This window comes from Branchiostoma floridae, chromosome 13 (genome assembly GCF_000003815.2).
Source record: "Branchiostoma floridae strain S238N-H82 chromosome 13, Bfl_VNyyK, whole genome shotgun sequence".
Lineage (NCBI taxonomy): Eukaryota > Metazoa > Chordata > Leptocardii > Amphioxiformes > Branchiostomatidae > Branchiostoma > Branchiostoma floridae.
Window position 1 is genome coordinate 6754174 of NC_049991.1, and position 13216 is coordinate 6767389.

General features: G+C 40.2%; 2 protein-coding genes across 4 annotated transcripts in view; one reads left to right on the top strand and one right to left on the bottom strand.

Annotated features, from left to right (window-relative positions):
* Positions 1-3144: 3144 nt before the first annotated feature.
* Positions 3145-7327, bottom strand: LOC118428698 (serine/arginine-rich splicing factor 2-like). 2 transcript variants are annotated; one of them, XM_035838838.1, is made up of 2 exons: positions 6844-7327; positions 3145-4042 (listed from the first exon to the last, which is right to left on the bottom strand). In XM_035838838.1, exons 1-2 carry the CDS (start codon positions 7164-7166, stop codon positions 3700-3702), a joined length of 666 nt encoding a protein of 221 aa, XP_035694731.1. In that variant the 5' UTR covers positions 7167-7327; the 3' UTR covers positions 3145-3699. The 2 variants fall into 2 exon arrangements, with proteins under 2 accessions (XP_035694731.1, XP_035694730.1); XM_035838837.1 differs by having other exon boundaries at positions 3145-4048; positions 6844-7322.
* Positions 7328-7361: 34 nt separating this feature from the next.
* The window catches only part of LOC118428692 (UNC93-like protein MFSD11), a 14041-nt gene continuing 8186 nt past the window's right edge, over positions 7362-13216 (top strand). The window contains exons 1-8 of one of the 2 annotated variants that reach the window (XM_035838830.1): positions 7362-7602; positions 8576-8637; positions 9064-9171; positions 9670-9749; positions 10427-10523; positions 11604-11662; positions 12138-12258; positions 12562-12599. In XM_035838830.1, coding sequence (XP_035694723.1) covers positions 7501-7602; positions 8576-8637; positions 9064-9171; positions 9670-9749; positions 10427-10523; positions 11604-11662; positions 12138-12258; positions 12562-12599 — 667 coding nt within the window. In that variant the 5' untranslated portion in view covers positions 7362-7500. Of the gene's footprint in view, positions 7603-8575; positions 8638-8754; positions 8817-9063; positions 9172-9669; positions 9750-10426; positions 10524-11603; positions 11663-12137; positions 12259-12561; positions 12600-13216 lie in introns of both variants that reach the window. The other variant, XM_035838829.1, reaches the window with a different exon arrangement.

The window sequence follows — 13216 nt, forward strand, 5'->3', positions numbered from 1 at the left end:
TGCACTGTGGTTCAGAGAATGTTTTGAAAATCAGAATGTCTTTTTGAACTTGTATGGTGCCAGATTCCTTACCGACTGCTGTGTTCATTGTGACGTCATAAAAGTAGTCATCATTTCATTTTATTACCCGAGTCAAGAGCTGGAAGTATGTGTCTTGATGGCTTCGTGTTGAGGGTCTGGCTTTGTTGTAAAGGTTACATTCTTTGAAAACAATTTTGGTATCCAACACTTACGAGTTTCAACAAACTCATTTTTACATGACAAGAATGACTTGGGTTGAGAGGGTATGTTTAGGGTTTGTTATTGTTAAGGACATGCTTTGGCCAGTCTAAATGTAATTGCAGCAGCCAGCCAAACTACTACTGGCCCCTATACCAGTTGCTAGTCAGACAGCACAAGTGCAAACACTGGCAATGACGTACTTTTTTTTTGAGGACCATTTCTCAAGCTCAGTACGAGACTAATAGTAAAGATTTATCGTTCTCTTATCAGCAGAGAATTCTTTTTTGCGGCAGAGCTAAGAATTCTTTATCACTAATATTCCCTAAACTGAAACCTTTGCTTTGACGTAACACCTTTCCCACGGTGCGGCCATGATAGATCTAAAACGAGTTCAATGAGGCAACAAAAGACTGTCCATCATAGTTAGCACCAACGATACCCTGGCAATTAGACCAAGAGAATGGCTGCATGTCCGTCAAATATTTGCATTATGATGTATTTATTTTACAACTCTTAAAAGGGACAATGGGATCAGTCTTCGCTTCTCTTCTCTAAATTGTCATTTTTTTGGGTTATAATATTTATCATTTGATCTTAAATTGTGAAAACCTGTGTGGTTTGGGTGAAAACTAAATGGCAGCTGATTTTAGAAACAAGTTTTGTCTGCCTCATTGCCCTTGTCTTCGATCTATCATGGCCGCTGCGTGAGAAAGGTGTATTAAGGATAACAGTATCTCCCTGGGCATTTACAGTTAAGGCCAAACCAAATTCATTTGTTGTTTCTTGGATTTTTTTCAGAAAAAAATTGGGCTGACAGGTCTAAAAAAATTTGTGGTGAAGAAGATATGCTGAAATAGCATAAGAAACAGTCTGTGGAGTCTAATGGCATGTTTTGTACAATGAATGCCTTTGACTTGTTACATATGCTGTGAATAAATGGCATTGTTTTTAGGCTGGAATTATGTCTGAATGGTTATATTTACAAGTCTGTGATAGCAAAACCTAAATTTTTTGTCAGTACTTTTTTTGAAAATGACAAAATGGATAGGTCAATTCGAGATGCAACAATTAGAATTTGTGAGGCCTGAATTAATCTGCTGTGGGCAAACTTGGTTCCTGGTAAGTGAACTTTTTATCACTTCTATGGTTAACAATAATGACAGACATCTGCATTGGTACTTCACTTGGATTTTATTTTCAACTCCTGGGCAAAACTTTATTCCTCTGAAGGCGTTGGTTGCAATCCATCCCTCAGTTCACCATGCTGAATTGCGTTGCTTGATGTCACGACAGCTGTCCATCAACAGTTGGCCTGGTTTTCAGCCCTGGGTTAACTTTAGTTTAATACCTTACCTTTTCATCTCCGCCAAGTTGAAAGTAGTCGTCTCTCTCTATTTGCACCAGGCCTTTAGAAATTAACTGCATTAAGAACTTACCATTTTCTGCACACAGCTCTACAGAGAAGTCATCTTGTCTCTCCTTTTGGTTAGTGGGAAAATCATGATTCTTAAGTCAAAATGCAAGTAAATAGGAGAAAAAAAATGTGTGAATCAAATCTGGCATCTCTATCAACGCCCAGCCCTTTGATCGCTGTACTTCCACGAGTGTTTTTAACAGAAATGGTGCACGACAAAACAAAACCTTGCCTCCCGTTAGTGAGATGATTACACTGACACTGGACCAATGTATAAAAAGCATATAAAAAGTGCCGTATAAACTATATTTTGTGTATGAATGTAAATAGGAATTTCCCCTGAAACGGTTGTTTTGGTTAACTCAACCTCGTTTGCAAAATGTCCCTGTAACTTTCCAAAAAAAATCTCAAAACAAGTATGTTCAGTGTCCCATGGAACTAGCTTGTATGAGCTACCCAGTAAAAATAAAATGTCGAGTGAGTCAGCGACCACTGCTTTCTTAACAATACCCGTTTTAACTAATGCTCAGTGAGATCATTTTCTCCCCCCTCCCTTGTCAACTTTTGTGTCATCCCGGTTGGAAAAAATAATCTACATTTGAGGGCCCGTGGCAGTGCATGTAAAATAAAATAAAAGCAGGTGAGTGGAGGATTGTGGGTTGCTTCTTACATTTTACACAAAACAAGGGTGAAACCAGCTACAGGGTGAAAACAACCACATCAAATGTGGTTTCGTGATGCGCTGAATCTGCCGTTGAATCCGCTGTTTAACTTGAGCCGGAACAAGTGACACTTTGGTCTAAACGCCATCTCTTTTTAAACATGGAAAGCCAAATAGGGTTTGAATTTAGATCCAAACTTGGAATTTATTACAATTGGTATGTAGGGATTTAAAATTTTTTGGTACCGAATTTTCCCCCTCTTGCAGGAAAACCTTTTAGAATAGATTGTGTGAAATGATTTGCTTTTAAGTCAAATATATTTCACAGTAGCAGCCATGAACAGCAAATTTCCTTTTTTGTTTTCAAGTCAATGAGGTTTTTTTGGTCAAACTCCGGTAAGAAATTAGAATTTGTGACGATAAAATTTGGGATACGGGCCAAACAGGAAATGGTTTTCAATAATACAATTCTGGAGTTGGGGCTTCTTGTGCACTGAGGGCTGCCATCCCTTTGGTCTCTCCAAACGTGCTGACTGCTTTTGGCACTCTCTCCAAACTGCATCCCATTTGCAAGGAGTCGAAACTGCAAGGGGTGCTGCTGTACTGCAAGCCTTGATTTGCTCTGCATTTCGTGTTTGCAGCGCTCTGTCTGCTATCTCCTACAGCAGCTCACTGCCCTCCCTGACTCTCTCTCCACTCTCTCTGCCAAGACTGCTCTGCACTCGACTGCAATGGCAGTGCCAGCAGCCCGTCACCCCAATTTCTGCTAATTTCCGCCTCGAGAGCACCATTTCACCACACCAATGCATTTCTAACTGCTCCTATGACATGAAAAATAACAGGTACATATGTTAACATGGTTTTATTCAATCACTGAGAAATGGTAAGAAGGGGTACAGGTTTACATGCTGAAAAACTGGTTAACACAAAACCACTGATCTCCTTTTAAAGAGTTAACATTTTTACAGCTGCTGGGAAGACTACAGAAAAAAATTACACTACAATGATTATCATACCTTAGCCCACTAAAACATCACAATAAGAATGCTTCTAAAATGTCCTGTTGACAAGAGTGGTTAAACCAAGACTTTGACACTTATTCACGCACATTGGATCATGACATTTGTCATCTTTTCACTTCATGAAGGAAAGACTTCTCATTTTTGTAATTCTACACCTGTTAAACACACTACAATCTTTGCTTGCAATCCTCAGGTGAAAAGCATGGGTGAAACAGGAATGGAACAGTTAGAATGCCAGTGAAAAACATTCAATAACCTTTTTCATAAACTGGTCATCAGTTACTGGTCAGGAAACCAGGAACGTCATGTTGTATGTTTGTCTCTCAGTAGTTGGTCAGTTGAGCTCCGACGGAGGGAGTCACCCGCCCTGGGTCCAGGCTCTACGACTTCGACCTAGAGCGGGAACGTGACGCGGCGTGGTTCTCCTCCTGCTGTTGTTCCACTGGCGTGTGGCTGCGTGACTTGGGGGTTCCGGACCTGGAGCGGGACTTGGATCGGCTGGGCTTGCTGCGGGACCGGCTGCGGGAGCCGCGGTGGCGACTACGGCTGCGGGACCTGGAGCGGGATCCTCTTCGGTTGGGGCTGCGGGAGTAGGAGCGTTGCCTGTAGCGACGACCTCTGCTTCGGGAGCGGCTGTGGGAGCGACTCCGGCTGTACCTGCGATGAGAGCGAGACCGACTCCTGCTGCGAGAACGGGAACGACTGTAGCGGCCTCCGGATCCTCTGTAGCTGTCCAACAATGGGGAAGTGAGACAGAAAATTAAGCACATTATTCCCACCTAGACAACTTTTCTCAGAATAAATCAGTAAGTGTGTGTGTGTGTGAGTAGAGCAAAGTTCCTACTAGGACAGCCTTTTTTCTGGAGAAAACCCTGTTGCTTATTACTCACTACAAGAAAAATATTTAGCTCCAGATCAATGCCATTTAAGAAGAATACTTCATAAAACTTGGACAAAATAATTCCCCAGTTTATGCAGTTTAAACGATTCTATGAAGAATGCCAGACCGCCTGCTGTGGTCATATCTTCGCCACTCCATACATGGTTTGCAGTAAGCAGTACATGGTTTGCATCACCCAAAGTTGGCCCTTCGTACCTTAAACTGAGAAAAAATAAACTTTGTTTGGTCACTTGAACTTTTTTTCTGCATTCCAGCTATACCTTCAAGCCAAGCTTAATCTTAGTAATAGCAATCAAAGACTCTTCTTGCAGAGCAAACTATTTATTATGTATGAGTATAAGGGCCACACATACAACAAAATTGTTATGGTAGCAACAAGGTTAACTCAATTTCCAAAGGCTTGATAAGTGCGATCACTGACGAGTTAACACACAGGCTTGATAAAGTGTGAACACTGATGAGTATTCACACAGGCTTGATGCGTTTTATCACTGACAAGTAATCAGGGCTCTCCCCAGAAATTTTTAGGGGAGTGGTGCTGGGTTATAATGAAGCTTACGGCGGTCAACGCCACGTGCAGCGTCACAGGCTATGAGTGGGAGTGGTCCGGAGAGTGTGATTCCCCCCACCCCCTCCTCCAGAGAAGCTGTATAACAGTTGCACTTTGCCTTAATGAATTTGCAATTTTATGTCTTCTCCTGAAACTAAAGCTGTAAAATCTTACTGACTAAAAGAAACAGAAAATCAAGCCCAATTAACTTAAGTACAAAATTTTAATAAATGACAATTTGAAATCCCCCTGTAAAGAACATCATGTACATGTTGCAAGTAAGTATACTCTCAATGCAAACTATAAACCAAATCTATTGAAAATGTATGAAATACAACTTGACATGATATTAAAACAACAATATTAAAACACATTGGCATAATAAAAATTAAAAAAAAAATAAAAATAAAGTACAATTTTCCACAACCCCATAGCTGAGAAGCCTCCTTGGGAAGGGCATAATTACAACCAAAAAAGTCTAGGCTATATTTTTAATGAATATTGTCACAAAGACAGCTACAAAACTGCTTGTAAATCATTCCAAAATATGTTTATTTTGAGCAGGTAACTCTTCCCGCCAAAAATAACAATATATAATGCAATCCTAATTTAAACCAATCAGAGGGCAGAGAATCTAGGGCTAACCAATCAGAGCTTAGAAATGGCATCATGTGACCTCATGCATATTCATTACCCTCATTGAAAATGGCTGCCGGCAAGCCAGGCCTCGGCTAGAAATACAAATTTGTACGAGCTACTAGCGGCCAAAATGCAGCTTATCTTTGACAAATAAACAAAATTTTGATGAAAGAAGAAAGCAAGGAATGGATTTTTACCAAGGTCGGAAAGAGATCACTGCAAATAACAGTTTAGGAGTCCTCAGCTCTTAAAAATGCGCTGACCATGTGCTGACAGGTCTGCTCTTTATTTTTCTATCGGTTTTCCTTTGATTTCGTCTTGAAAAACAGGTTTTTAATGAGGTTGACGTATACTAAAGTCACCGACATCTATTGTTTACAAGCATAACAAGAAGACATAAACAAAGGATTGTGATTTTTCACGCTAGATACCACCCTACCCCACGCCAGCTTCAATGAAAACAAAGGATTTATTGTGAATCTCCCGAGAAGGCTTGCCGATTTCTTGGTCAAATTTGAGCAGAGTTTTGCTAGTTATCCCCGAAAATACAAAGAGAAAACACTAGATTTACAAATCGGGGGAGTGGCGGGAGAGTTTTTGGGAGCGGCGCTGCGCCGTTCAGTAACGCTCTGGGGAGGGGCCTGAGTAATCACACAAGGCCTACTTCTGACTACATTTTGACAAAAAATCCACAATAATGCAGAATGCTTGAATTTTTTTCATGCTAGTTATCATGTAAACTAACCAGCCCATAAAGATTGATTTGATACTAAATTTTGCATCAGTTTTCAATTTAAGCAAGCTGGATTTCTTTTTGTTGGGGGGATACAGACAGTACTATGCAGACACTACTACTACTTTTGTCAGTCTATGCAGACTATGATGCTATACAAGTGAACAAAAATGACAATGGAGACTACAATACAAAAAGTAACAGACAAGTCGACAAGTTATCAGTTACAGACAAAGGAAATTTCTATCCATGCTGAGAGCAAGAGTAATCATGGGTGTGAAATCAATTCATAACTACTTTCAATCCTGATTTTCTCATCTTTTCTGAACTGAAACAGAAATTGAGGCATCATGTACAAGTTACGTGCGTTCACGGCCAAATAAGCAAACATTAAGTGACGAAAGAACAATTGAACATTTTCACACGTGTACAGCAAGCGCTGTTACATCCGGGTTCTTGTGGCGGGAACATGCTGTGAGGGGTGATGACGTCGCACCACGCGCGTGGCCGCCATGTTTATTCTGTCTCATGCAAGATTTCCAATTTTTCAGCAAACTTTTCGTGCAAACCACAAGCTCACAACTAATTCCAGCATCATTTAGCATCGATAGAAATGGACTAAGACTTATACAGAAGGTAATTTGAGGAAACTTTTAGAGTTTTGGTCAACAGGAACTAGTATTTTAAGACAAAAAGCTTACCGGGATCTCGGGGGTGGTGCTCGGCGGTAAGGGTCAGTGGGCCTGCCGTAACGGGCCATCTGAACCCGCACTTCTCGGCCGTCTAGGATCGTCCCGTCCAGCGCATCTAGTGCGTCTTCGGCATCCCTCTTATCGTAGAAGCGGACGAAGGCGAAGCCACGGCTCTCTCTGGTGAAGCGGTCACGGGGAATGTAGCAGTCCCCAACGTCGCCATATTTCTCAAAGACGCGTCGAAGGTCCTCCGGCGTTGTCCTGTAGGTCAGGTTGTCGACCTTCAAGGAGTACATCCGCTCGATATCCGGCGGCGGAGGCCCGTAGGACATGTCGGCAACCGTTCTGGACCCTATATTGACGGAATATTGCCCAGAAGTGTGCGAAGAAAAGACGATGAAAACGGATGCAACCTACTGTTCGTACAGAGCTCTCTTCACTATGGCGCGCCTTCTCCTCCAAATGATACGTCACTGACGCTCATTAAGTCTCGTAATCCGCCGAAGATACCGAAGTTACCCGAACTCATCCGAAATAGCTTCGTCTGTTTCCGATACAAACCTCATTAAATCTCGTAAGTCACCGGAGAATACCGAGCCATTCCGAATATTCCCAAAGTTACTTCGGCACAGCTCGTAAGACGTCGGGAGCTCACCTTGTTATCACATGACAGTCAACATGGCGGACATGAGGACATTCAATGTTGTGGTTCTCGGGTTTTCTTTTATGTTCATCTTTACCGCCTTTCAAACGGGTGGTATGATTGAGGTAAGTGTTAGCCATATGTCTTGGCCGCCCTTGCGACAATCTTGAGATACAAAACGTTGACATGCACGTAAAACCCTGCCCTGAAAGTGCAACCACTCTCTCAACTCTAGATCTGTTCTTGAAAATCTTGTTTGTGAAGTTTTGTATTTGACTGACTGAAGTCCACAAAACATACGAAGCATGTGAGGTAACTGTTTAACTAGCAGTATTACACATGAATATATGTCATTAGATGGTGTGTAGGTATGCATTATGATGTTATATCGATATATAAGTCGTGCAGAAGAGGGTAATATAATTCTTCAGTGCAAGGAGGTAACCTCCTTGTTCAGTGTTAGAGTCCTTGGATCAGTTCTTCTAAATTTAATTTGCAGAAGTATTACTTCTGTTAATTGACTGCAGTGCTATTTGTTAGTGTCAATACATGATGTTTACACCACCTCACCTGACTCCTTCCTCTTTTACCAAGTGGCATTATTACTTAGCCTGATTTAATCGCACTTCTTAGGCCCGTCCTACATGCCTACAAGCTCCAGATAGCAGGGTTTGCGCTATACAGACTAATTATTACTGTAGTGTAGAAATCCTAATTGAGATTTGAACCGTAGAAGAAGTGGAAGTTACGTACTCGAAATCTTTGCATGTCATACCGCACTGAAGATGCGACACTAGGTAACATTGCTGCTGCCGAGTCATTTGATAGTCTGTGTTTGCTAGTAACGAATTTCATGAATGAATAACAAATCATGTAACCAAATTACTTGTCTTGCTGCCATTTTAGTCATAAATGTATGTTTTGCATGATAATTAAGTCCAAGATAACACAAATTTAATCAAAAAGGCCTTCATGTGTTGAAGATACCTAATGTATGTAGTCTACTGTAACTTCGACTTTAACCATACCAGTTTATATACTTAAATAGTGTACAGCAAACACTTTATTTCTAACATGCCAGTTTTGCTCACTTGACAGCAAACTGTCATCCAAAGTGTCCTTAAGGAAGGCAACTTCCAAGGAGGCAGTGGTTATGTCAGGTAAGATTACAACTTAAGGTTTAAATGTGAAACCACCAGGAGGTTCCTTTAGACTGGAGGTTTATACGTTGCACTGCTTTGTATGTAATTGTACTTGAATGCCGCCCCTCCTGCTAGCAAACTGTGATCCAAAGTGTACAACAAGAGGGACTGCTTGAAGGTGCCAGCGGCTATGTCAGGTGAGCTTTTAGGTATAGGAGGGAGTACATTGTCCTATACTATAGTACAACTGATACTAACTTTTCTAGCAGTTCAACTTAGGACATGCAAGCAAAAATTGGAAGCATCGAATGTTGATAGAAATGTGTGTACTACTACTAGTACATGTACTAGTATGTCCTGTCATGGAAAGATATTTCATGGGTCTAAATTTGTCTGTTGAAGAGGCAGGCATGTTTAAACGAAACTTTGAATCTCCTTTTACAGTTTGGCGATCATCTACTCCGTGTTTGCGCTGGCCAACTGGGGCGCTCCGTCCGTGGTGAGCGTGTTTGGTCCGCGCTGCTCCATGGTTATCGGAGCTGTCATGTACTGGTGAGGATATATCCGCTGTTCAAATCGATATATTAGCTACATGCAAGTTTTAGATTTTAAGTGTTTCATCAGAGAGAACATACTGTCTTAAAGGTTCTTCTTTGTTGGTAAAACAAGCAGATTCATTATTTGAACCTCACAATTCAGGTCATGCACTGCATAGTTCAAAGGTAAGTGCCCCAGCCCCATTCTTGTGTAGGCTGTTGGCAAAGTACTTACAATGTATTTTACTGCCCGCAAAGAGTTCAACCTGTGAACAAACTTTTTTCATTATAGTTTTTTTTATAGGAAGGAGAATTGAATTGTTATATCTGGATTGGTATTCTTCTTCCAGGTCAGTCTGAAGTAGGGACTTAAACTGAATACACACTGTTTCTGTTCAGCACACATGTTTATGTGTAATTTTCCCTGTTTAAGGAGGGATACATGTACAGATCTAGACCAGTGAACAATTCAATATCAATGCTGATAATTATATGTTGTGTTTTTTTTTTCTAGCCTGTTCATTGCAGTGTTCATTTACCCCATGGTCTGGGCACTGTACTTGGGGTCTGTGCTGATAGGACTTGGAGCAGCAGGTATAAATAGTTTACTGTATAAAGCAGGGTTCTAGCCAGTGTCCGTCCTTCCATCCTTTGATGGAATTTTTCTATTGGGCACAGCCAAAAATTTCGCCCATTCTGTCCTCTATGGTCGTCATGTATAAGATATTAAAACAGATACCATTGAACCAAGTACAGTCTACAAGCAAAATTTGCCCATGCATCAAAAAGCAGGAAACAGTGTTTTAGAGGGATTGGATTTTAAAATTTTCCAGGCGGAGCATGGTCCCAGACCCTCCTACTAGGATCGTGTAATTTTAGTATTGACATATTATAGTATACAGTGATTGTTGTATGCGGTGTTTACTACAATGTGGTCCCAAATATAAAAATATAGATGCGCAATATATACAAAATGGAACATCACTGAAGCTTCGATGGAAATAAAAGACCAGTTATGTAAAAACAGTCTCTTTATTCAGTGACTCGCCAATCTGATAGAAATGTCTAATATTACTCTCTTTGAACTTTCAATATTATATTTAAAGGTATGAATGTTTAAAAATCTGAAAATTCATCCATGATCATCAATTTCATTTTTAATGTGATTGTGAATGTTCTGACATGACAATTGCACATGTATATATCAGTAATCTTTCACATGCAAGTATGAATCTTTGTAATGTTTTATAGAGTTGTATAATTTTTTCCAGTGATATGGACTGCACAGGGAAGCTTCCTTACTACCAACTCCACCCAGGAAACTATTGGACGGAACAGTGGCATCTTTTGGGCACTGCTACAGTGCAGGTACATGTACATGTTTAGTAGGATTTCAAATTGGAGCTCTATGATAAGGGTTGCCTAAGCATTTTCTCAAATGTTATGAAATTGTCATGAACTACAAGCCTGGATACCACCCGTGTAGTACATTGTAGTTAGCTCCTATGTTCGCTTCTGCTACCCGTCTGGAGAACTGCAAGTTCAAACTTTTATGTGGTTGCATCAGTTAATGAGGTCAGGGCTCGAAATACTTTTTTCTTCATTCAACATTCAAAATTACCTGCACCAGACAAATTTTACCTGCACGACTCTGAATTTAAGAACTTTGGATCAAACTAAAATTGTTCAGGTCCAACCTTTGCAATTTTTTTCTATTATATTAGGTGGTAACAGTTAGTGTCGCTAAGAACAATCCACATGCACCTACATCATAGGGCATGTATGTATAAAACCCAGTACATGAACCAGTACAGGTTAGGTGCAGGTAGACACCAGAAATACCTGCACAGCTCCAATTTTACCTGCACTAACCTGCATATGCAGATGGTATTTCGAGCCCTGGAGGTGAATTAAGGGATGGGTTCTAGAGCGCTCATTTGAATGGCAACAGGCCCTCCTGCAAGCAGGTGTTGGAATGCCTGTTTGAAGGAGCGCTCGAACCCATTCTTTAATTCGCTCATTTGTGGGGACCAATCAGTACCCTCGTCCAAAATTTTGACAATTCCAGACGGAACAGCAGTGAAGCGACTGTATGTAGTGTATAATGAAAGTCAGAACGAGAAGCGACAGTATATAGTGCATAATAAACGTCGGAGCAAACAAATTTCCGGATGGTACCTAGGCTAGCCAACCACCATGTGAAAACAAACAAATCTTATCTGACACACATTAATCACTGATAATGTGAAATAGACTAAATTTATGTAGTATATTGTATATATATATATATATATAGAGAGAGAGAGATTTATGTGTTTTCATAAGATGCTAAGCCACAACTATATGAGATTCTGAATAAACTGATAATTGTATATAATGGTACTATCTTTGACATTTCAAATTGAACTGTTGAAGTCTGATAATTTCAACTGTTGCATTACTTTTTAGTTTACTCTTTGGGAACATCTTTGTGTGGCAAGAATTCAGTGGAAAGGAGACCATTGATTGTGAGTATTGTTATTAAAAGACATGAACGATTATATTCCTGTAATGCAATATTATGATGCCGAATTATGTATCTTTCTCAGAACACTGCAGTTTTCTCTTAACCTGCTAGGTGGTGTGAAGACATACATTGTAAGTTACAGTTTTTGTCCTGTTCATCCATGGCCATTTTTGGAGTGTGGTGGGCTACTACTACATGTTGTATGTACTAGTATGAACTGGTGTGCTATGTAAATGACAGTCCTTATGTTGTGTAACTGCAGTTTCATCATGAACTTCTAGGTGGTGTTCCCTCACATCTTAACATCTTTTTCTAGAGTTTAAACCTGTATTCAGATGCATCATACTATGTACAGTAATGCTGAATGCTGTCCAGTGGAATACGCATGTTGTTTGTGCTGATGAAAAACAGGAGTGCAGTTTCATCATGACCTGCTAGGTGGTACTCTCACACATGTTTACACCTTTTACCTCCAGCCAAAACCCGTATCCAGGTGTACGTGGTACTACTGGTGGTGTGCTGTGTGGGGACACTCATGTTGTTTGTACTGAGAAATAGAAGGCCAGAGGATCGATCCGACCTTCTAAACGTCAACAGGTTTGTGCAATCATGAATGTCTTGTTTATTTCTAGTTTATTTCTGAGTGCAAACTCCAAAAGAGTATCAAGCCTAAAAGAGACAAGCTGTATGAACATGCATTTATATGGCTGAAAGAAATTACATTTTAAGCTAGCCTAACTGATGTATACCAGTGGTAGAAATCATTTGAAACTAAAGAAATTAGCAGGCAATTTTTGTCATTTTTCTGTTCCAATTAGGTACTTATGTGTGTCAGTATTTTGTTTCGGTTGAGGCTGATGATGAAATATAATATTATAAAATATATTTCGTTCTAAACAGTGGAGACCAGGCAGGGGAAGGACCACTACAAGCATTCAGTGAGTAAAACCATTCTTCATTACCTCTGGAACTTCACCGAGTGGCTACTGTTTTTGTTTGTGTATTGTGTGTTTACAGCTATAAATCCCCGTACTGCTACCTTGTCGTGAGGTCCATACAAACATTGTGATTTGGTGCCCACTAGCGTTATTTTCAGGTACTGCAGCATGACAAACCAACACCCCTTACCTTCTCCACAGCTGGTTATATGACAAATGACCACTTACATTTGTATTAGAGGAGAGAGATAAGGAAGAAGTTTTGATTTTACAAGGAAAAACGGAAGGGGTGGATCACTGATATTTCAGATTCTTGGGCACAAAACCTATTTGTTTCTCCTACTGCTTGCCATTTAGTTTGGTTTAATAGCTTACATTGCAGATGTTCCTAATTTAGTTTTGTTGTAAGATTTCTTCATCATGTGAAATATTTTGTTGTTGTTTTCTTACAACATGAATTTTTTTTGCTTAATTGAAGTTTTTCAACTGTAGTACAACACAAATTATTCTCACCTCGAATTTTCATTCGCTCTTCCATCCACCTTCTTCAAGAGTCACAATACAGTTACTCTTAACACTTAACTTAAAAACACTTTATTCCACTAACTAATCATAAA